The sequence below is a fragment of the Zalophus californianus genome, chromosome 9, assembly GCF_009762305.2.
Source record: "Zalophus californianus isolate mZalCal1 chromosome 9, mZalCal1.pri.v2, whole genome shotgun sequence".
NCBI classification, from domain to species: Eukaryota; Metazoa; Chordata; class Mammalia; order Carnivora; family Otariidae; genus Zalophus; species Zalophus californianus.
The window spans coordinates 57,379,202-57,401,170 of record NC_045603.1 but is presented as its reverse complement, the minus strand read 5'-3'; the positions used below and the strand labels follow the sequence as shown (position 1 = coordinate 57,401,170).

Sequence of the window (21,969 nt, the reverse complement as noted above, 5' to 3'; positions counted from 1 at the left end):
CCGGGCCCTCCACGACAGACTCCCCGGCTTTGACTCCTGATCCCCGTGGCCCTCCCTTCCCCCAGCCTGATGTTCTGGACCAACTGGAACGAGCAGCACCCCAGCATCATGCGGGCAGCCCTGTCGGGAGCCAATGTCCTGACTCTCATCGAGAAGGACATCCGCACCCCCAACGGCCTGGCCATCGACCACCGTGCCGAGAAGCTCTACTTCTCCGATGCCACCCTGGACAAGATTGAGCGGTGCGAGTATGACGGCTCTCACCGCTATGTGAGTCTGGGGCCGCCAACGGAGCAGGGGGCTCGAGGTGGGCTGGGGTCAGGGGACGGCTGGTCAGCCAAGAAGGAGATGGCCCAGGCAGAAAGGGAGGCCCCCTGGTGGGAAGATTCCGGAGGAGAATGAGGCACAAACATTGCCACTTAGCTGTGTGGCCGCGTGTGGCCCTCATCCTGTGCAGGCTCGGCTTCCTCGTCAGTTCAGTGTGGAAACGGCAAGATGCCTCTTTGGGTCCTTCCTGTTCTGGACCATGTCCGGAGACCCTTGCCCGTGGGGCCAGCTGCAGTGGGGTGGGCTTGGGGAGAGGCCCGAGCCTGCCCGCGATGGGCCCTGTGCTGTTGCCACAGGTGATCCTGAAGTCGGAGCCAGTCCACCCCTTCGGGCTGGCTGTGTACGGGGAGCACATCTTCTGGACCGACTGGGTGCGGCGAGCCGTGCAGCGGGCCAACAAGTACGTGGGCAGCGACATGAAGCTGCTGCGCGTGGACATCCCCCAGCAGCCCATGGGCATCATCGCCGTGGCCAATGACACCAACAGCTGTGAGTGGGGCCACTGCCACCAGCCTTGCTCTCCTGTCCACAGTGCCAGCACGTACACACACACGCACACACACACACGTACACACTACGCCCTGGTCTCATTCTCCCAGAGCCTCCATGTGCAGACATACACTTGTACACACCTTCACCCCCAAGAAACTCCAAAACACCTAACACTCCTCTACTCCAGCTCCCTCAAGACATCTTTGCACGCGTGCACACACACACACACACACGTACGCACATTCATACTACCCCACCACTGGTCTCACCTGAATCCTTAGACACCCCAGCACATGCCCTAGTCCTTCTCCCACCCAGAATCACATGTGCCCCCAGAGCTGATCACACACATCCCAGGCTCTGCCCGTGCTCTGCGTGCACGTGTGCGTGTACATGCGTGTGCACAGAGACACTCCCACCCTGGATCTGCCTTGCCCAGTGGCCCCCACCCAGATCCATAGCTTTCCCAGGCCTCTCACACATACTCCCGGGCCCCACCACGATGCTCCTTAGACTTGAATCTCCCCAAGCACACAATGAAGCCCACATCATCCCCCTAAGAGCAACCCCACTCCACCCCAGGCCCACCCCAAACACTCCCCCTGGCCCTCCCATAGCACCATTTCTGCTCCCCCAGCTGGGTGCCGCTGTGCCAGGGCTGGGGCTAGGAAGCTCCCTGAAGCTGTGTGAGTGGGTGTGGGCATCCTGTGTGTGCACAGCCGGGGACACTCCTAGCCCATTGTCGTCCGTCCCTGTTCCAGGCGAGCTCTCCCCTTGCCGTGTCAACAATGGGGGCTGCCAGGACCTGTGTCTGCTCACTCACCAAGGCCATGTCAACTGCTCTTGCCGAGGGGGCCGCATCCTCCAAGAGGACCTCACCTGCCGCGGTGAGAGACGGGGCACACTGGTGGGGGACCCTGGGCACACACTGGGGACCATCGCCTCCCAGACTCCAACAGCCTGGCCCCCCCAAATAGTTTCACCAAGGAGAAACTGAGGATGACCTGAGTTCCGGGGGGCAGAGGGGGAGAGGCGTTCGAGGCCCCAGGGCCCTGGCTCATGAGGCTCCCTCCACACCCCCTCCAGCTGTGAACTCCTCCTGCCGGGCACAAGATGAGTTCGAGTGTGCCAACGGCGAATGCATCAACTTCAGCCTGACTTGTGATGGTGTCTCCCACTGCAAGGACAAGTCTGACGAGAAGCCATCCTACTGTAGTAAGGCGCCTCCTGCAGCCTCAGCGCCCCACCTTCCTCCCTTCCCCCTGGCCTCCAGGCTCCCCAGCCTCTGCCTCCAGCAGGGCTGGGTGTGGGAGTGAGGGGAGCAAAAGCTCCATGACCCACTCCGTGGCTGAGGAGTCTGGGGAGGTCGTGAAGGGCAGAAGCACCACTAACCCTGGGCCAGGCCCAGAGCAGGGCTGAGCAGGTTGTCAAGGGAACAGACGAGTGAGGTCCCACCGGGAGCTGCTGCTGACTGGTGGCCCGCTCCCCCCCTCCCTTCCGCAGACTCGCGCCGCTGCAAGAAGACCTTCCGCCAATGCAACAACGGACGCTGTGTGTCCAACATGCTCTGGTGCAATGGGGCGGATGACTGCGGGGACGGCTCGGACGAGATTCCCTGCAACAGTGAGTGGGACCCCACTTCCGCCCCACCCCACCTCCCCAGGCCCCACGGGGTCTGCTTCAGCGTGCTCTGCGGGGGTGCCTGGGGTCTCCTGGCCCCCATGGCGGGGGGTACTCTGGCCTGATGGTCTTGGGGTGGGTGCTGTTCTAGAGACGGCCTGCGGCGTGGGCGAGTTCCGCTGCCGGGACGGCACCTGCATTGGTAACTCCAGCCGCTGCAACCAGTTTGTGGACTGCGAGGACGCCTCTGACGAGATGAACTGCAGTGAGTGACACCCCTCCCCGGTGCCTCCTAGTCCTGCTCCCTCGCCTCCTGTCTGGCCTGCTCGCTTGGCGGCCTCAGTCCCCTCACAGCCTGTGTGCTCCTGCCCCCTGCCTCCAGGCCTGGGCTCTGGGGTGGCGTGAGTAGAAGGGGCGGTCAGCATCTCCTCCCCTGAAGGGTACCAGGCCACTTTCTAAAACACCAAGGGCAGCTCCGGGGGAGGGAGTGTGGAGGGAACCGGGTGTCACCTGCATCCCTGCCCCTACCAGGCGCCACCGACTGCAGCAGCTACTTCCGCCTGGGGGTGAAAGGAGTGCGCTTCCAGCCCTGTGAACGGACCTCCCTCTGCTACGCCCCCAGCTGGGTGTGTGACGGTGCCAACGACTGCGGGGACTACAGCGACGAGCGCGACTGCCCAGGTCCCGCCTCGGGCCAGGTGTGCGGAGAGCGGCGGGCCCTCCAGGGCGCCAGTGCCCTCATGCCTCCCTCTCCCCCCAGGAGTGAAGCGCCCCAGATGCCCCCTGAATTACTTCGCCTGCCCCAGCGGGCGCTGCATCCCCATGAGCTGGACGTGTGACAAGGAGGACGACTGTGAACACGGCGAGGATGAGACCCACTGCAGTGAGTGACCCACCCCAGCGCCCACCCACTATGGCCACTGGAGTCCCAGTCCACCTTTCAGTTCCCTCCCAGGAAGTGTCCCCTTGGGAGAAGGGCACCCAGGGCTCCCCTGTCTAGCTCATGCTGAGCCCCCACAAAGGGATGCCTTGGGTCTCTCCCGGCCGTCCTCCACCTGCCTGCCCAGCAGAGTGACCTGCCGTCCCCTCCCCCATCTCACTTTGGTTTCCAACCGCCCCAGACAAGTTCTGCTCGGAGGCCCAGTTTGAGTGCCAGAACCATCGCTGCATCTCCAAGCAGTGGCTGTGTGACGGCAGTGACGACTGCGGGGACGGCTCAGACGAGGCGGCTCACTGTGGTGAGGGGTGGCTGTGGTCAGCTCAGGGAGGGGCTCCTGAGGGACAGACGCCCCCACCCCACCCACACACCCACACACCCTCCTACAGGAGGGGCGGCATGAGTGTGGGGATGTCACGCCGACCGCCCGGCCCGCTGTGCCTGCTCCTGAATCTCTTGGCGGCTCCCTGTCCCCCCAACAGAAGGCAAGACATGTGGCCCCTCCTCCTTCTCCTGCCCCGGCACCCACGTGTGTGTCCCCGAGCGCTGGCTCTGTGACGGTGACAAGGACTGTGCGGACGGTGCTGATGAGAGCATCACAGCTGGCTGCTGTGAGTGGCGTGGGGGGGTGAGGAGTGGGGTGGGTGGCAGGTGGCCACAGTCTCACTCTGCAGAAGGGGAAACTGAGGCCAAGGAGAGGCGGTGCTTCAGCCGGCGTCACTCAGGTGGTTAGTGGCAGAGCCCTGTCTACAACCCAGACGGCTGTTGCCTGTGCACTCGGACCCCACGAAGGTCCCAGGGACAGGCAGCGGCTGGTCAGGTGGGGGCTGAGGGGCCACGTCCGCCCGTCTCCGTCCGCAGTGTACAACAGCACGTGCGACGACCGCGAATTCATGTGCCAGAATCGCCAGTGCATCCCCAAGCACTTCGTGTGCGACCACGACCGGGACTGCGCGGACGGCTCCGACGAGTCCCCCGAGTGTGGTGAGGGTGCTGGGCCCCCGGCGGGCGGGCCGGCCTGCAGGGGGGATGGGGGGGCCGAGTGGGGGTGGCAGCAGGGGTGTGCCCTGCCCTCCCTGTACCTGGGCCCCGCCGGAGCCTCCAGCCTCACCCCCTCACCCCGCCCCTCCACCCCCAGAGTACCCAACCTGTGGCCCCAACGAGTTCCGCTGCGCCAACGGGCGCTGTCTGAGCTCCCGCCAGTGGGCGTGCGACGGCGAAAATGACTGCCACGACCAGAGCGACGAGGCCCCCAAGAACCCGCACTGCAGCAGCTCAGGTGGGCCCAAATCCCAGCCCCTCCCCAGCTTCGCCCCCCATCCCCGCGGCCCCCTCTCCCCGCTGACCTGCCCCTCCCCCCCCCCCAGAGCACAAGTGCAACGCCTCCTCGCAGTTCCTGTGCAGCAGTGGGCGCTGTGTGGCCGAGGCTCTGCTCTGCAACGGGCAGGACGACTGCGGGGACGGCTCAGACGAGCGCGGCTGCCACGTCAACGAGTGTCTCAGCCGCAAGCTCAGTGGCTGCAGCCAGGACTGCGAGGACCTCAAGATTGGCTTCAAGGTGTGCCCCACCCCGGAGTGGGAGCTCCCACACCCCCAAAGCCAGCAGGAGCTCCGTTCCCCACCCCCTAGTCATTCATTCGTTGGCTCATTCATTCGTTCGTTCACCGAGGGCACATTGGGCACCTAGGCTGCTGGGCAGTGTTCTAGGCGCCGAGGCCCCAGTGGGGAACAGAAGCGAAGCCTGTGCTTGGTGGGGTCCTGCCTCTCTTTGGAAGGTAGAGCCACCAAGGGCTGCGGGAGAAGGAGGGATGTGCAGATGTCAGGGGGCGCCAGAGGTAGGGTACCCAGCTCAAGGGCGAGGCCTGACGGCAGCACCGAATCTGGGAGTTTTCACCGTAGAGACAGCATTTAAATCCGTGAGCCCGGAGAAGATCCCCAAGGGAGTGAGTGTAGATGGAAAAGAGGGGAGGCCCAAGGCCTGAGCCCTGTGCTCAGCCACACCGAGGCTGGGGCAGGGGGTGAGGGCGGCCGGCAGAGAAGCCTGAGAAGGGGCAGCGGCTGGGGTGGGAGAGCAGCCAAGTGAAGAAAGCCTCGGAGGAGGAGCGTGATCAGCTCCGTCAGATAATGCTCACGGGCCACATAAGATGAGGCCTAAGCATCGTCCTCTGGGGATAGAAGCAGGGCGGTCATGGGTCACCGCCGTGTGAGAGCCAGACTGCTGGCACGGGGCAGCTCAGTCCCTGCTTGCTGCCTGCCCACCCTGCCAGCCTCGGTTTCCCCAGCAGAGCCAGCCGCCCCGGGGTGGAGGGAGCCGGAGCCCCAGTCTCCAGAGGCTGGGGGGGGGACAGGGAAGGCCCCCGACCCTGCCCATGCCCAGCCCAAGGCTCTCTGTGCCTGCAGTGCCGCTGCCGCCCCGGCTTCCGCCTGAAGGACGACGGCCGGACGTGTGCTGACGTGGACGAGTGCAGCTCCACGTTCCCCTGCAGTCAGCGCTGCATCAACACGCACGGCAGCTACAAGTGTCTGTGCGTGGAGGGCTACGCCCCCCGCGGTGGCGACCCCCACAGCTGCAAAGCCGTGACTGGTGAGATGGGCACCTGGAGGGCATCCGATGGCTCGCACAGCTGGGGGCCGGGGGTGCTGGCACGTGCCGCAGCTGAGCCAGGCTGAGCCAGGACGCTCTCTCTACAGATGAGGAGCCATTCCTGATCTTTGCCAACCGGTACTATCTGCGCAAGCTCAACCTGGATGGCTCCAACTACACGCTGCTTAAGCAGGTGCCGGGCCCGGCCCTCCTCACCCCGCCAGTCTCCCCAGGCCCAGAGCCGCGTACCCTGCCCTGTACAGCCCCCTCATCCTCCCCACTTGGGCCCATGTTCGCCACCCCTGCTGACCTCTCCAGCCACGCATGTCCTGATCTGTGGCCCTCCTTCTCCCCCACCCCCCATATCCAGGGCCTGAACAACGCTGTCGCCTTGGACTTTGACTACCGAGAGCAGATGATTTACTGGACGGACGTGACGACCCAGGGCAGCATGATCCGAAGAATGCACCTTAACGGGAGCAACGTGCAGGTGAGGCCAGGGCAGCCCACTCATCAGCAGACAGACCGGTGTGTCGGGGTGGGGGGAGATGGGGGCGGGGGGGGCGGGATGAGGCAGAGATCGAGCCCCGGTGTCCCTCCCCAGAGGGCTCTTTTGCAAGGCCATCTCCCCTTCACCCCACGCATCCCACTGAATTCTTCCTTCCTCCCCCTTCCCCACGGGTCACTGCACAACTCTGCATGTCCTGGCTTCTCTCTCCCCTCCAAGCTCGGAAAGTGAGGTCTGGGAGATTCCTCCTGCTCTTTTCCTAGTCATCGGTAGCTTCCCCCTTAGGGCTGGCCTCTCTTAAATGCATGCCCCAGGCACTGTGGAGCTTGGGGTACGGTCTCTCTCACCTGGAGACCCCTGTCCTAGAGCCTCCGCTGACACGAGGCCCAGGGCTGGGCCTTTTCCATCCGTTGTCCTCCCTGCCAAGCTGGAGGACGGAGCTCTGCTTCACTTCACACCTGGGGGAAGCTGGGCCCCAGAAAGACTGAGGGTCCCGCCCCAGGTCACCCAGAGCTCTTCCTTCCCTGCCCCTGCCCACAGGTGCTGCATCGGACAGGCCTCAGCAACCCGGACGGACTGGCTGTGGACTGGGTGGGCGGCAACCTGTACTGGTGTGACAAAGGCCGGGACACCATCGAGGTGTCCAAGCTCAATGGGGCCTACCGTACAGTGCTGGTCAGCTCTGGCCTCCGTGAGCCCAGGGCTCTGGTGGTGGACGTCCAGAACGGGTACGTGGGTAAAGAGGGTTGGGGGAGCCCCTGAAAGCCAGCGGTGTGCTCAGGCATCCAGGCCCAGCCTCCCTGTGGACTCCCGGTGGGACCAGTCGCAGGATCTCTTGGGGCTCACTGCCCGCCCACCTGCCAGGTACCTATACTGGACAGACTGGGGTGACCACTCACTGATCGGCCGGATAGGCATGGATGGGTCTGGCCGCAGTGTCATCGTGGACACCAAGATCACATGGCCCAACGGCCTGACACTGGACTACGTCACCGAGCGCATCTACTGGGCTGATGCCCGTGAGGACTACATTGAGTTTGCCAGCCTGGACGGCTCTAATCGCCATGTCGGTCAGTGAGGCTGCCTGCGCACAGCAGACCTGGGGGCTGGGGGTCTGAGGCTCCGGAGGATCAGGCCACTGGGGCAAGAGCATAGGATTAAAAGTCAGAGGGCATGGTCTGAGGACATCACCCACCAGGGGTATGGGGTGTCCAGAGCATCCCAGCCTACGGCCCTGGACAAGCCCAGGCATGAGGCCACCAACTACAGCCTCGGGAAGGAGAAAGAGAGGTCCCTTCTTATGCACAGTTCGGGGGGCTCTGAGAAAGGTGAGGGTGGGAGGCCTGGGGGTGGGTTACTTCGGTACAGGGAATCATACAATATTACGGAGTAGGAACCTGTTGTCAGAGGCCCAAGTTCGAGTTCCAAGTCTGCCACTTAACTGCACAACCTTGGGAAGCCATTTAACCATCCAGAAGCAGGGCAAGCGCCCACCTCAAGGGGTTATTGTGGGCTTAAGGGCGTCCTGTAGGGAAGATGCTGACCGGCTGCCGGGCCTATTCCCTCCCCGGTCTGCAGTGCTGAGCCAGGACATCCCACACATCTTTGCACTGACCCTGTTTGAGGACTACGTCTACTGGACCGACTGGGAGACCAAGTCCATCAACCGAGCCCACAAGACCACAGGCACCAACAAGACACTCCTCATCAGCACCCTGCACCGGCCCATGGACCTGCATGTCTTCCACGCCTTGCGCCAGCCAGATGGTGAGTAGCCAGGGCCGGGGCGGGGGTGGGGAGTGGTGGGGAGCAGATGAAGGGTGAGCCTGGCACCAGGGGCCCCTATGGGAGGATGGGGCCCAGCAGGAGTGGTTGTAGCGCACCCCTTCTCCAGCATTGCCTGAGACGTGCTTGCCAGACACTGGGAGATTAGGGGGCCTGTAGACAGGCCAAGATCTGGCTTTCAGGAGTTACAGCTCAGCCCAGGGCCGGCCACGGAGTCTCGTAGCAACAAGCCCCTGAGGGTGCGGACCACCGAGGTGGGACCCCAAAGGCAGGCAGGCCGTAGCTGAGGGCGGGCCCAGGGGAGGCAGTGTACGAGGTTTCAGGGCTGGCCTGATCCTGGGACCTCAAGAAGAGTCCTCTCCTTTCTCTGGCTTCAGCCTCCTCCTAAGCGAGTAGGATTTGGATCCATCCCACCTCTGCCAGGATAGAGTGGGCTAGGCAGCCTTCAGAAGACCAGAAAGTGTGGCACCAGGGAGCGCCGGCCTCACTCTGCCGGAGGCCCGTGGCTCAGGGAGCCCGGCCCATACAGTGGGCCCAGTCGGCTGCGCTTTAGCCACTTTCTCTCCGGCAGTGCCCAATCACCCCTGCAAGGTCAACAATGGTGGCTGCAGCAACCTGTGCCTCCTGTCCCCCGGGGGGGGCCACAAATGTGCCTGTCCCACCAACTTCTACCTGGGCAGCGATGGGCGCACCTGTGTGTCCAACTGCACAGCAAGCCAGGTGAGGCTCTTCCCCCGACCCCCATTCACCAATGCCTCGCTCCCCCAACCCCCCACACCAGTACCCCCACTCCTCAGACCCCAACACCCGCTCTAATGTCCTCACGCCATCTGGTTTTTTCCACGCTAACGCCCCCACATTTCTTGCCTACCTCTTGTCTCCCCACAGCAATACTTTTATACCCGTCACCTCACACAAACACCCCCACACCCTAACCCTGGCCCTCCCTCCCCAGTACCCCCCACACTGACCCCCCCACAGATACCCCATCACCTGGCCTTCCTGCACTCCTCACATCCCAACCTTCCATCCAGCTCAGCTCCCCCACAAAATACCATGACCTTCCCACTTCTTTGAAACATCCCAGCCCCTCAAAAGAAATCCTCCCGAGTTCCCCAGACCCCCACCAACCCCTCTTGCCCCCACCTGCCCTCCAGTTTGTGTGCAAGAACGACAAGTGCATCCCCTTCTGGTGGAAGTGTGACACAGAGGACGATTGTGGAGACCACTCAGACGAGCCCCCGGACTGTCGTAAGTGCCCAGAGCAGGGGTGGCAAGAAGGTCCTGGCTGGGGGCAGCCCGACCCCTGAGGCTCTGAGTGGCCATGCCCAGCCCCAGCCCTTCTGACTCTGAGGCTCCCCTCCTGGCAGCCGAGTTCAAGTGCCGCCCGGGACAGTTCCAGTGTTCAACGGGCATCTGCACCAACCCTGCCTTCATCTGTGATGGGGACAATGACTGCCAGGACAACAGTGACGAGGCCAACTGCGGTAAAGGGCTGCCCAGCCACCGGCTGCCCTTCCTCTCCCCACCCTTCTCCCTCCCTGGGATTTGGAGGTTTCATACTACACTCCAGGGGCAAGGAAGCTCAGCCCGCAGCAGCCTCTTCTCCGGGCTGGACTCCTGCTCCTCTGAGCCCTGAAGCCAAAGGCTCACTCCCGCGGAGGGGGTGGGGCGTCCCCTCCCTGCCCCCGCATCCTGCCCCCTCCATTAGTTACCCTCCCCTCCTTCCCCCCTCCCACAGATATCCATGTCTGCTTGCCCAGTCAGTTCAAGTGCACCAACACCAACCGCTGTATCCCCGGCATCTTCCGCTGCAACGGGCAAGACAACTGTGGGGACGGGGAGGACGAGAGGGACTGCCGTGAGTGCCTGCGACCGCGGGCAGGGGGCGGGCTGGGGGGACTGCCGTGAGCGCCTGCGACCGCGGGCAGGGGGCGGGCTGGGGGGACTGCCGTGAGTGCCCGCGACCGCGGGCAGGGGGCGGGCTGGGGGGCACACAGGCACAGGGCGCAGTCCACAGTGAGGTCTACCCGCCGCTGCTCCTAGCGGCCGCGCCGCTCCCCAGGAACGTTCTTAGATGGGCAACATAAATTACATTGGGTGTGTCTTGGCTCGCTCATAAAATCATCATGCTCGGCATAGAGGTGTGCAGACAAAAAGCACCAAAACTGGAGCGAAATGGTCCCTTTCTCCTAAGAAATTGCTGGCAGGGGGGCGCCTGGGTGGCTCAGTCGGTTAAGCGACTGCCTTCGGCTCAGGTCATGATCCTGGAGTCCAGGGATCGAGCCCCGCATCGGGCTCCCTGCTCGGCGGGGAGTCTGCTTCTCCCTCTGACCCTCTTCCCTCTCGTGCTCTCTCTCATTCTCTCTCTCTCAAATAAATAAATAAAATCTTTAAAAAAAAAAAAAAAAAAAGAAATTGCTGGCAGGACCAGGGCCAGAGCTTGGAAGAGGGAGAAGGTGGTGATCTTGAGCTGTGGTGCGGGTGGAACAGGCAGGTCCTCACTCTCTCCCCCGCTCTGCAGCCGAAGTGACCTGTGCCCCCAACCAGTTCCAGTGCTCCATCACCAAGCGCTGTATCCCCCGAGTCTGGGTCTGTGACCGGGACAACGACTGTGTGGATGGCAGCGATGAGCCCGCCAATTGCAGTGAGTGGCCTGGTGCCCCTGGATCCCACCTGCCCTCCGTAGTGTCAGCTGCTCCCGCACCGCCCCCCCCAACTCCTGCGAGGAGCCTCCCCCTCACCACCAGCCGCCCCTTGCAGCCCAGATGACCTGCGGGGTGGATGAGTTCCGCTGCAAGGACTCGGGCCGCTGTATCCCGGCGCGCTGGAAGTGTGACGGAGAGGACGACTGCGGCGACGGCTCCGACGAGCCCAAGGAAGAGTGTGGTGAGCCTCCCCGTCCCCGCTCTCAGGGGAAGGCGTCCAGCTGGCCTCCCGTGCCCACCACCTCCCATCTGATTCCTCGTCCCCCCCCCCCTCCGGCCCTCAGCAGCACACACCTGTGTGGAATCTTCTCTGCCCACCCCACTCAGGGGGCTCTGTTGTCCCCGCCCCAGGGCAGCTCCTCTCGCTCGTGCCCCTCCCACCTCATCACCGCCTTGCAGACCCCGTATCTCAACCGGAGCGCTGCGTGGCCTCCCCCTTGCCTCCCTTGATCCCACTCCTGGCCATACTGCCGTGCCCGTCCGAAACCCTCAAACCTGCCCCCGCTCCCTCCCTGACGGCCCCGACGTTTGCCCCCCAATCTCGCCTCCCCTAGACGAGCGTACCTGCGAGCCCTACCAGTTCCGCTGCAAGAACAACCGTTGTGTGCCCGGTCGCTGGCAGTGCGATTATGACAACGACTGTGGGGACAACTCAGACGAGGAGAGCTGCAGTATGTGCCCACCCACCCCCCGCCCAGCCCGCAGGCCCCCCGCGCCCAGACACCCGGGCCACCTCCCCTCTCAGCACCCCTGCCCCCGCCAGGCCGCAGCGGGGGCAGGCGGCCACCTCCCAGGGCTGGGGGTCAGGTGCCCCCTCCCTGCTCAACCCCCCCACCCCCACCCCGCTCCATGTCGTGTATTTGAGTTTGTGCCATTTCACCTCATCTCATGTTTCTCTCCATTTTCACACTGTCCTCTCGGGGTTGCAGAGGTAGGTGTCTCTGATGTGCCCGTGCTCCCACCACACCCCCTGCCACTGCCCCAGAGCCCGCCCATCCCTGTGCTGTGCCTCAGCCCATCATCCGGTACCGGCCTCTCCCTAAACCCTGGCGCTTGTCTCAGTGGCCTGTCCCTCTCCTGTTCCCCTCGACCCCCCTGCACACAGTCAGTCCTGAGGGCAGAGCCAGGGACCCATGCCCTCTCTCGTGTGTCTGCCCCAGAGGAGTAAGTGTGAGCCCCTGCTGGACCCAGCTGATCCCATGAGGGCAGCCGGTTGGCTTGTTCACCATTGGCTGAGCATCTTGGTCATTACGTCAGTCACCTGTGGCTCTCAGGGACACAGGGATGGGTGGTATCACTCTGCCAAGGGCTGGAGAAACCCCGAGGGCTGAGTCCCTGTGCCCACCCTCCTGGGGCCTGTCTCTCCCCTGTCCTTCTCCAGCCCCTCGGCCCTGCTCCGAGAGTGAGTTCTCCTGTGCCAACGGCCGCTGCATTGCTGGGCGCTGGAAATGCGATGGGGACCATGACTGCGCAGATGGCTCCGACGAGGTGGGGAGGGAGACCCCCAGAGGGAGGGATGGCTTCCGAAGGATCAGGGCGGGCCTGCAGGGGTGCCCCGATCTGACCGGGATGCCTGCTCCTGTGCCCACAGAAAGACTGCACTCCCCGTTGTGACATGGACCAGTTCCAGTGCAAGAGCGGCCACTGCATTCCCCTGCGCTGGCGCTGTGATGCGGATGCCGACTGCATGGACGGCAGCGACGAGGAAGCCTGCGGCACTGGCGGTGAGCCCCTCCCACCGCCACCCCCCCCAACCCCCCCGTGAAGCCCAGTCACCGTGCCTTCTCTCCTGCAGTCACTGCTCAGGCAAAAAATTGTTCTTAAGCACCTACCGTGTGCCAGGCACTCTCCCAGGCATCGGGGATAGAGCAGTGGATGAGACCCAGGGCCTCTGGCTACATTTTTGTGCGGGTTGTGCCCTCCACAGCGGCACTTAGTCAAGGGGCCAGTTGGGCCCAAATCCCGCAGAAACCTGTTGGCTGTGTCCATCCAGGCTCCATGCCACAAGTTCCCACAGGGCAGTCCCCGCTCAGTTTCCTTTCCCTTTCCTGGGGCAAAGAAGCAGCCCCTGCCCCCGGCTGACCTACCTGGGCTCCGTGGCCCAAGGCCACATGGTGAAGCTTGCGTAAGAGAAGTCTGGGGCTTGGAGCAGAGACCCCCACCCCCACCCTCACCCCCACCCCCACCCCCACCCCCACGCCGACAGTGAGGACAGACGCTCTGGCTCTGCCCTAGTGGGCTGGAACCTAGGTCTCCTGACTCCCAGCCCAGTGCTCCTCCTTTGTGCCTGCCATTGAACTAGGGTAGGCCCCGATGCCCTGCCACAGCCAGCAGAGAATGAGGGCCCCCTGGACCTCTCTGTACATGCTTCCCCAAAAAGGCCTCTTCTCTCCTAAATAACCAGAGGAGCCCGTTCTGCTCAGCTGCAGGGCTGGTATAAAATTAGGAGGCCTGGGTTCATTCTGGCCGGACTACTACTTGCCTGGTGATCCCTCTGGGCCTCCACCTGTGGGGGTGGGGGGGCAAGATCCTGCCGCCAGCAGCCAGTCTGGGGCTCAGGGCTCACTGTGGGCTCTTTGCGGTCCGCCGGTGCCCAGTGCGGACTTGCCCCCTGGACGAGTTCCAGTGCAACAACACTCTGTGCAAGCCGCTGGCATGGAAGTGCGACGGCGAGGACGACTGCGGGGACAACTCCGACGAAAACCCGGAGGAGTGCGGTGAGGCGGGGGGGGGGGGGGGGGGGGCCGGGGGCCGGGGGGGGGGGGGCCGGGGGCCGGGGGCGGGGGCGGGGGCAGGGCTCTCACGCCGCGCGGGGCTCCAGCGCCGCCTCCCAGGCTGATTCCGGCTCCGTCCGCTCCCACCGCTGCAGCCCGGTTCGTGTGCCCTCCTAACCGGCCCTTCCGTTGCAAGAACGACCGCGTCTGCCTGTGGATCGGGCGCCAGTGCGACGGCACCGACAACTGTGGGGATGGGACTGACGAGGAGGACTGTGGTGAGCGGGGAGCCAGTTTGCGCCCTAGTTTGGGTGCTGCCCAAGGGCTGGGGGGTGGGCCAAGTGCGAAATACGCCGGGGGAGGGGGAGGAGCCAAGCCCGGGAGCCCGGGGGCACTTCCTTGCGAGAGAGAAGCCCCTGGAGAAAGCCCGGGAGGCTTCCGGGCGCCTAGGTCTTGAGGTGGAGCATGGGACTCTGAATGTTTAGGCAGCATTCCCCGAAGCTTGACAGCCAGCCCCAGGGCGTCCCAGCGGCAGGAGGCCGTGGGGTGGCGAATAGTCAGATCTGAAGCCCCCGCCCTCCCCAGAGCCCCCCACGGCCCAGACCCCCCACTGCAAAGACAAGAAGGAGTTTCTGTGCCGGAACCAGCGCTGCCTGTCCTCCTCGCTGCGCTGCAACATGCTGGACGACTGCGGGGACGGCTCGGACGAGGAGGACTGCAGCATCGGTAAGCCCCGTGCTGGGCTGCGGGGCGGGGCGGGGGGGGGGGGGAGCCCGCGGGGGGGCAGAGAATCGAGGCCCTGGCCCAGAGCGGCTCAGGGCAGGGGACCCGCTCTGTCCCCCGCAGACCCCAAGCTGACCAGCTGCGCCACCAACGCCAGCATCTGTGGGGATGAGGCCCGCTGCGTGCGCACCGAGAAAGCCGCCTACTGCGCCTGCCGCTCGGGCTTCCACACCGTGCCAGGCCAGCCCGGATGCCAGGGTAGGAAGGCGGGACTCGGAGGGGGCCGGCAGACACCCAGACTCTCCATGACCCTCCCACCCCCGTGTAACCCCTAGACATCAACGAGTGCCTGCGCTTCGGCACCTGCTCGCAGCTCTGCAACAACACCAAGGGTGGCCACCTCTGCAGCTGCGCGCGCAACTTCATGAAGACGCACAACACCTGCAAGGCCGAGGGTACTGCCCCCAGCCCGCAGAGGACAGGAGTGGTTGGGGCTAGCAACACCTGGATGTAAACCAGTGCTGACATGTGGGAGGGGATGCTTCCCTCGCCGCACTGTGCCAAAGCACAGAACCCCAGACCCACAGGCCCGCTGCCGGGTAGAGGGTGCTGCTTTGGGGGTTGGCTCATCTGAGGAAGTTTGGGGTGGGGACAGCACACCTATATCCCACATGTGCCTCCTCACCCACCACTCCCCGGAGGAGAACACACAGGCACGCATCACCACACAATCACGTGTACCCCATTTGCTTTTTATTTTCAGGTTTAGCAGAGTGTAATTGACAATATTGTCAGATATTTAATGTGTACAGGTGATGATTTGATATATGTATACCTTGTGAAAAGTTTCCTTTCATTGAATTAACACATCATCATCTCATATTTACCTTCTCTGGGGGCAATGAGAACACGTAAGTTCTACTTTTCCATGTCCTTTGGCGCACACCTGCACCTGCCTGAGTACACATAGCCCCAGCCAGCCGCGCGCACACCCATGCACCCATGAAGGCATGTGTATACACGCAATCCCACCATGGGCGCTCACAAGCACATATCACACAGCATGTGGCAGAGTGTGGTGATGCCAGCCGGAGACCATGGGGAGGCAGAAGTCCCTGGGGCTGGAGAGGCCCAGAAGGTTTTCTGGAGTGGCAGGTCATGCCAGATTAGCTTAGGGAAGGAGAGGAGGAAGCCCATCCCAGCAGCAGGCCCAGCATCCCCCAGCCTGGCCTCCTGCCTCTGCCTTTTCCCTCACCCAACACCTGGCCTCTTGCCCGTCCAGGCTCTGAGTATCAGGTCCTCTACATCGCCGACGACAATGAGATCCGCAGCCTGTTCCCCAGTCACCCCCATTCGGCTTACGAGCAGGCCTTCCAGGGCGACGAGAGTGTCCGCATCGATGCCATGGATGTCCATGTCAAAGCCGGCCGTGTCTATTGGACCAACTGGCACACGGGCACCATCTCCTACCGCAGCCTGCCACCTGCCGCGCCTCCCACCACTTCCAACCGCCACCGGCGACAGATTGACCGGGGTGTCACCCACCTCAATGTGAGCACCCCACCTGGGATGGGATCCACACAGATTAGATGGGAAGGCTGCAAAGAGCAGATGGTTCAGAGCAGAGTTTGAAAGGGCCAGTGGAAGGGGGCAAAGGGTGAGACTGGTGGGCAGGGCAGGCAGGATCGTGTTGTGGGCACGATGACAGGTGGGCAGAGCCATGCCAGTTGTCAGTAGTTGGCTCTACCGCCTCACAGCCCAAGGTGGCAGGGGACAGGGGGGCACACTGGCCTTGAGCCTCAGAGCCACATTCAGCTCCTGATGGTCGATGCCACCTGCTGTGTCAGCCTTGGCCGCCCATTTGACCTCTTTGGGCCTCACTTTGTTCCTCAGTAGAGCAAGGTAATATCTAATCTAGCAAAACATGAGAAAGCTCTAAGTAGGGCTCATAAGGTAAGTGTCAGTGAACCTCTTCAAAATCAGAGAACTGGCTCTCCGCCTGGGATGACTTGGTAGCAGGGACAAGCCGGCAGGTGGTGGTGGGGATAATGGGCAAGAAGACAAAAGGTAGTAGCGCCTGAAATTGTCATCCACCCCATGCAGATTTCAGGGCTCAAGATGCCAAGGGGTATCGCCATTGACTGGGTGGCTGGGAACGTGTACTGGACGGATTCGGGCCGAGATGTGATTGAGGTTGCACAAATGAAGGGCGAGAACCGCAAGACACTCATCTCGGGCATGATCGACGAGCCACACGCCATTGTGGTGGACCCGCTGAGGGGGTGTGCAGGGTTCCTGCTCGGGGGAGGCATCCGGGCGGTGCTAGGAAGCCCCTGGGAGGGGAGTGGCTATCCAGCATCCCCAAGCATGTGCTTCCCCTTCCAAACCATCCTGACCTGAGGTCAGAGTCCTCCTCTGGCCCTTGTGTCTTCAGGCCGCCCCCAGCTCTGGCCCTCCCCAGTGCTGCCTTTGCCAGAACTCCCAGCTGGCCTGCTGGGCAGGGGCCTGACCTCCACTTGGCTGGCTGTCATGTGCCTCCAAGTTCCGGCTCCTCCTTTGCTCCACAGGGCAGTTCTGCCCACTTTGATGACTCTGGATCAGCACAGTGTGGTTTTAGAGTAAAAGATCCTTAACCCGGGCAGAGAGCTGACTCCCCTGGTTTTCTCTGGAGGAGGTAGACAGGCCACCCTCCTCCCAATACCCAGCAGGTCCCTGTGCCCAGGCCATGACCTGGTGGCCCACCTTGCTCAGCCTCCTCTGGCAGTCCCGAGGCCTACCCACACTTCTTCTCCTTCCCTAGCACCATGTACTGGTCTGACTGGGGGAATCACCCCAAAATTGAAACAGCAGCAATGGATGGGACCCTTCGGGAGACACTGGTACAGGACAACATCCAATGGCCCACAGGTCTGTGGCAGCAGGGGGCAGGGGATGTGGGAGGGGTGGGCTTGCTGAGCCTGAGGTCATGTAAAAGCTAGGAGGGGGAGAGGCTTGGACTGGGATTGACAATGAGTCGTGGAGGCTTTTCCTCGACGTGACTAGGAGTGGTCGTCGAAACAGGACGGAGCTGTCCCAAACATGGAGACAGTTCTGCTTTTCCTCGAGCCTAGGGTGGGAGAGGCTGGGCCTTCACAGTGCTCTCTACCTCCCGCCCCCGCCCAGGCCTGGCTGTGGATTATCACAATGAACGGCTGTACTGGGCAGATGCCAAGCTCTCAGTCATCGGCAGCATCCGGCTCAATGGCACAGACCCCATCGTGGCTGCTGATAGCAAACGAGGTCAGCATCTGAGAGCAGCCTCAGCTGGCCCTGCCCTTGGGCCTCTTGTCCTCCCCACTGAGTCCAAGACCTCATCCAGCACCTGCTATCCTCCTCATCCTGGCGCCCAGCAGTCCTGCAGTTGTCAGGTCGAGGCCTTCCAGGCCTCGACCCCTCCTCTCCCACGCTGGACTCCCTCTGTACCAGCCCTGTCTGGCCCACTTGCCCATTCATTCATTCCACCAATGAGTATTGAGCTGCATGGAGGCAACAGAGGTGGCAGGAGGAGCTTATTAAATGTAGGGAGAGGGAGCAGAAGTCCATCCTGATCCCAGAAGTCTAGGGCTGATGGGACCTTTTGCCAGTAGTGGCCGCAGGAGGAGGAACAGGTTGGGGGGAGTTCTGTTTGGGACGTGTTGAGTTTGGGGTGCCTGGGAGCCGTGGGAGCCAGTGTCCTGGAGAGTGACCAGGGCCTGAGTCCCCTCTGAGTCTACCTCCTCCCCCAGGCCTGAGTCACCCCTTCAGCATCGATGTCTTTGAGGATTACATCTATGGCGTCACCTACATTAACAATCGTGTCTTCAAGATCCATAAGTTTGGACATAGCCCCTTGATCAACCTGACGGGGGGCCTGAGCCACGCCTCTGATGTGGTCCTATACCACCAACACAAGCAGCCTGAAGGTAGGCGTAGAGGGCAGGCCTGGGGGTAGAGTCTCCAGGCTGTCGCCTCAAATCTCAGTGGGCGGGGGGTGGGAGGTCCTGGGTCCCCAAGGCTCAGCATCCTCCCACCCCTGCCCGCACCCGCAGTGACCAACCCCTGTGACCGCAAGAAGTGTGAGTGGCTCTGCCTGCTGAGCCCCAGTGGGCCTGTCTGCACCTGTCCCAACGGGAAGCGGCTGGACAATGGCACCTGTGTGGCCGTGCCCTCGCCAACACCCCCACCAGATGGTATGCTTGGGCCCCTCCCGCGTCCCCACCTCTGGCCCTGGGACCCTCTGCCCCGCGACCTCTGAGTTCCCCTCTTTCCCTGGCTCTGTGCCTGACGGTCCTTCCCGCAGCTCCTCGACCCGGAACCTGTAACCTGCAGTGCTTCAATGGCGGCAGCTGCTTCCTCAATGCGCGGAGGCAGCCCAAGTGCCGCTGCCAGCCCCGTTACACGGGCGACAAGTGTGAGCTGGACCAGTGCTGGGAGTACTGTCGCAACGGAGGCACATGCGCTGCCTCCCCCTCCGGTATGGCCTTCCGTTCTGCTGCCAAGCCTGCCCTCGGCTCCTCGGCGCCCCCCCCCCCCCGCCCCAGCCTCTCGGCCCGCAGGCTCCACCTCGGGCTGATCCCCAGCCACCCCACCCCACCCCACCCCCGGCCGTCCTCCCTGGCTTCACCTCTGCCCCCCGCCCCCTCACGCCTCACGCCTCCAGCCCACAGCCCCAGCATCGCATCCCTCTGCCGCCCGCCCTCCACCCAGGTCCTCCTGGCCCTGCTCCCCCCGCGGGGCCGGCGCCTCAGTGGGCCACAGCCCCGCTCACACATCCTCTCCCGCCAGGCATGCCCACGTGCCGGTGCCCCACGGGCTTCACGGGCCCCAAATGCACCCAGCAGGTGTGTGCGGGCTACTGTGCCAACAACAGCACCTGCACCGTCAACCAGGGCAACCAGCCCCAGTGCCGATGTCTACCTGGCTTCCTGGGGGACCGCTGCCAGTACCGTGAGTGAGCCACCCCCGGGCCCCAGGTCGGGGGACACCCAGGCTGGCCGTCACAGGGGCATGCTTTAGGGAGGGAGGCCACTCGTGGCTTTGGCAGGCTCGGGTTCTCCCCCGTAGAGGCTCAAGGTGGTGAGCCCCCTGGCATCAGGTTTATTCAAGCGAAAGCAGTGCCCTGTCAGGCTGTTTGGGGCCGTGTCCTTATGCTCTGAGTCTGTGACAGGGGGGTTGGCCACAGGGGGCTCAGGAGGAGGTGGGAGTCACCTACAAGACCTGGGGGTCCCCTCAGGTGTCCACAAGCTGTGGAGGACCCTCGTGAGGGCGGGGCTTGAGGCACCTCCTCCCCCCGCCCCCACAGGGCAGTGCTCTGGCTACTGTGAGAACCTGGGCACGTGCCAGATGGCCGCCGACGGCTCCCGGCAGTGCCGCTGCACTGCCTACTTCGAGGGACCAAGGTGTGACATAAACAAGTGCAGCCGCTGTCTCGATGGAGCCTGCGTGGTCAACAAGCAGAGTGGGGACGTCACCTGCAAGTGAGTAGGGCCTGCCCCCCACAGTTCCGCCCGGCCTAGACCCTGCCCTCCTGGCCCAGCCTTAGGCGCCCTGGCCTGTCCGCCCCTCCCTCAGCGCCTCAGCCACCCCCTCCCAGCCCAGCCAGCCTGCCATTCCTTCCCACAGCTGCTCCGATGGCCGGGTGGCCCCCAGCTGTCTGACCTGCGTCGGCCACTGCAGCAACGGCGGCTCCTGCACCATGAACAGCAAAATGATGCCCGAGTGCCAGTGAGTTGGACCCAAGCCTTCCCGAGACCTAGCTCATCCCCACCCCTCCCCAAATCTGAGCAGGGACCCTTGGGACCCTGTGGCCCCTCCCAGTTCCGTGGCAGCCATGGCTGTAGAGGTCGTGCCTGCTCAGGTCTGCCCCTCCTGCCTACAGGTGCCCACCCCACATGGCAGGACCCCGGTGTGAGGAGCAGGTGGTCAGCCAACAGCAGCCCGGACGTAGGTGGCAGGGGATGGGGAGGCAGAGCTCCAGGGGCCTGCAGCAGGGAGATTTTAGCCTCCTGTTTTCCCTGATCCTCTCTGATTCCGTTTCCCACCTCCTCCCCTCCAGATATGGCCTCCATCCTAATCCCTCTGCTGTTGCTGCTGCTGATGCTTCTGGTAGCAGGAGTGGTCTTCTGGTACAAGCGGCGAGTCCGAGGGTGAGTTATGGAAAATTCTGGCTATTAGTTTACCATCCTAGCCTTGCCCTCCTAGAATCCCTGCCCCCTTCAAATCCTGCTTCCCCCAGGGCTAAGGGCTTCCAGCACCAGCGGATGACCAACGGGGCCATGAATGTGGAGATTGGGAACCCCACCTATAAGATGTATGAAGGCGGGGAGCCTGATGATGTAGGGGGCCTACTGGATGCCGACTTTGCCCTGGACCCTGACAAGGTGGGCCGGGAGGACAGAGGAGGAGGCTTCCAGGGTAGAGACAAGAGGCTGTGGGTGGGACGACGAAGGGCACTGGGTTGGATGATGGAATGGAGGTGGGGTGCCGGGCACCTGGGCCACAGATCCCATCCCCTGAGCCACACTTGAACCCTCTGTCACCTTGCAGCCCACCAACTTCACCAACCCCGTGTACGCCACACTCTACATGGGTGGTCACGGCAGCCGCCACTCCCTGGCCAGCACGGACGAGAAGCGAGAACTCCTGGGCCGGGGCCCTGAGGACGAGATAGGGGACCCGTTGGCATAGGGCCCTGATCACTGGACTCACCCCAGAGAGCCTCCTGCCCCCTGCCAGAGAAGTCCTTCGATGAGCCCCTTCCTGCCCAGCCAGCCCTTCCCCGGCCCTGCCGGGGTGTATAAATGTAAAAATGAAGGAATTACTTTTTATATGTGAGTGAGCAAGTGAGCAAGCGAGCACAGTATTATCTCTTTCCGTTCTCCTCCTTCCTGCCTGCTCCTCAGCACCCCCCCCCCCATGCTGCCTTCACGGAGAGGGGCAGGGAGGGCTCTGGGGGCTCCTGCGGCTCACAGGTACCTGCCTCCCACCTTCCACCAAAATGCGCCCCCACTGGGAGAGCTGGTGGTGCTGCCTCCCCTCCCTGTACGAGTCACTTTGTCAAGGCTCTCCCCTCCCTCGCCCCACCCCCACTCTCGTCCCCCCCACCCCCCACCAGCTCCCTGAGGGCTCCTTCTGGGGAGGGAGAGTCCTTTGCTGCCCCTGTCGGGAAGACTTGGCTCTGGCTAAGGGAGGAAGGAAAGGATGGAATTTTTTAGTTCTTCCTTGGGGGCGGGGGGTGGGTGTTCCATGCACCAGCCCCCACTCTGGGGCACCTCTGAGATGGCCATGCTCAATACCCCTCCCAGACAGGCCCTCCCCCTCTCCAGTGCCCCCACCGTGGCTCCCAGGGCTGGAGACTTTCTTTGGTAAATGGTCCCCCCGGCCTCCCCCACCCTCCCCTTGGGACGAGGAGAAGGTGGGGCACACCCAGAAAGGGCAAGCGGGCAGCCCCGCTTTGGGGACATGAACGTTTTAATAATTTTTGCTGAACTCCTTTACAACTAAATAACACAGATATTGTTATAAATAAAATTGTAAAAAAAAGGAAAAAAAAA

General features: G+C 63.1%; 1 protein-coding gene across 1 annotated transcript in view; it reads left to right on the top strand.

Annotated features, from left to right (window-relative positions):
• Positions 1–21,969, top strand: part of LRP1 (LDL receptor related protein 1) — an 80,716-nt gene extending 58,747 nt beyond the window's left edge. Inside the window, exons 43-89 of the mRNA XM_035729121.1 lie at positions 66–270; positions 624–816; positions 1,581–1,706; positions 1,906–2,034; positions 2,323–2,442; positions 2,591–2,704; positions 2,971–3,120; positions 3,200–3,322; positions 3,561–3,677; positions 3,859–3,987; positions 4,238–4,360; positions 4,515–4,655; positions 4,744–4,934; positions 5,777–5,960; positions 6,068–6,153; positions 6,331–6,450; positions 7,009–7,196; positions 7,333–7,538; positions 8,047–8,235; positions 8,825–8,973; positions 9,411–9,504; positions 9,624–9,740; positions 9,995–10,114; positions 10,778–10,900; positions 11,017–11,142; positions 11,516–11,632; positions 12,343–12,449; positions 12,553–12,685; positions 13,559–13,678; positions 13,831–13,953; positions 14,261–14,401; positions 14,522–14,656; positions 14,734–14,853; positions 15,681–15,949; positions 16,502–16,680; positions 17,199–17,305; positions 17,561–17,677; positions 18,163–18,339; positions 18,466–18,606; positions 18,717–18,890; positions 19,202–19,363; positions 19,719–19,893; positions 20,039–20,140; positions 20,295–20,359; positions 20,472–20,562; positions 20,652–20,796; positions 20,963–21,969. Of these exons, the coding sequence (XP_035585014.1) occupies positions 66–270; positions 624–816; positions 1,581–1,706; positions 1,906–2,034; positions 2,323–2,442; positions 2,591–2,704; positions 2,971–3,120; positions 3,200–3,322; positions 3,561–3,677; positions 3,859–3,987; positions 4,238–4,360; positions 4,515–4,655; positions 4,744–4,934; positions 5,777–5,960; positions 6,068–6,153; positions 6,331–6,450; positions 7,009–7,196; positions 7,333–7,538; positions 8,047–8,235; positions 8,825–8,973; positions 9,411–9,504; positions 9,624–9,740; positions 9,995–10,114; positions 10,778–10,900; positions 11,017–11,142; positions 11,516–11,632; positions 12,343–12,449; positions 12,553–12,685; positions 13,559–13,678; positions 13,831–13,953; positions 14,261–14,401; positions 14,522–14,656; positions 14,734–14,853; positions 15,681–15,949; positions 16,502–16,680; positions 17,199–17,305; positions 17,561–17,677; positions 18,163–18,339; positions 18,466–18,606; positions 18,717–18,890; positions 19,202–19,363; positions 19,719–19,893; positions 20,039–20,140; positions 20,295–20,359; positions 20,472–20,562; positions 20,652–20,796; positions 20,963–21,103 (6,604 nt within the window). The 3' untranslated portion in view covers positions 21,104–21,969. The remainder of the gene's footprint in view (positions 1–65; positions 271–623; positions 817–1,580; positions 1,707–1,905; positions 2,035–2,322; positions 2,443–2,590; positions 2,705–2,970; positions 3,121–3,199; positions 3,323–3,560; positions 3,678–3,858; positions 3,988–4,237; positions 4,361–4,514; positions 4,656–4,743; positions 4,935–5,776; positions 5,961–6,067; positions 6,154–6,330; positions 6,451–7,008; positions 7,197–7,332; positions 7,539–8,046; positions 8,236–8,824; positions 8,974–9,410; positions 9,505–9,623; positions 9,741–9,994; positions 10,115–10,777; positions 10,901–11,016; positions 11,143–11,515; positions 11,633–12,342; positions 12,450–12,552; positions 12,686–13,558; positions 13,679–13,830; positions 13,954–14,260; positions 14,402–14,521; positions 14,657–14,733; positions 14,854–15,680; positions 15,950–16,501; positions 16,681–17,198; positions 17,306–17,560; positions 17,678–18,162; positions 18,340–18,465; positions 18,607–18,716; positions 18,891–19,201; positions 19,364–19,718; positions 19,894–20,038; positions 20,141–20,294; positions 20,360–20,471; positions 20,563–20,651; positions 20,797–20,962) is intronic.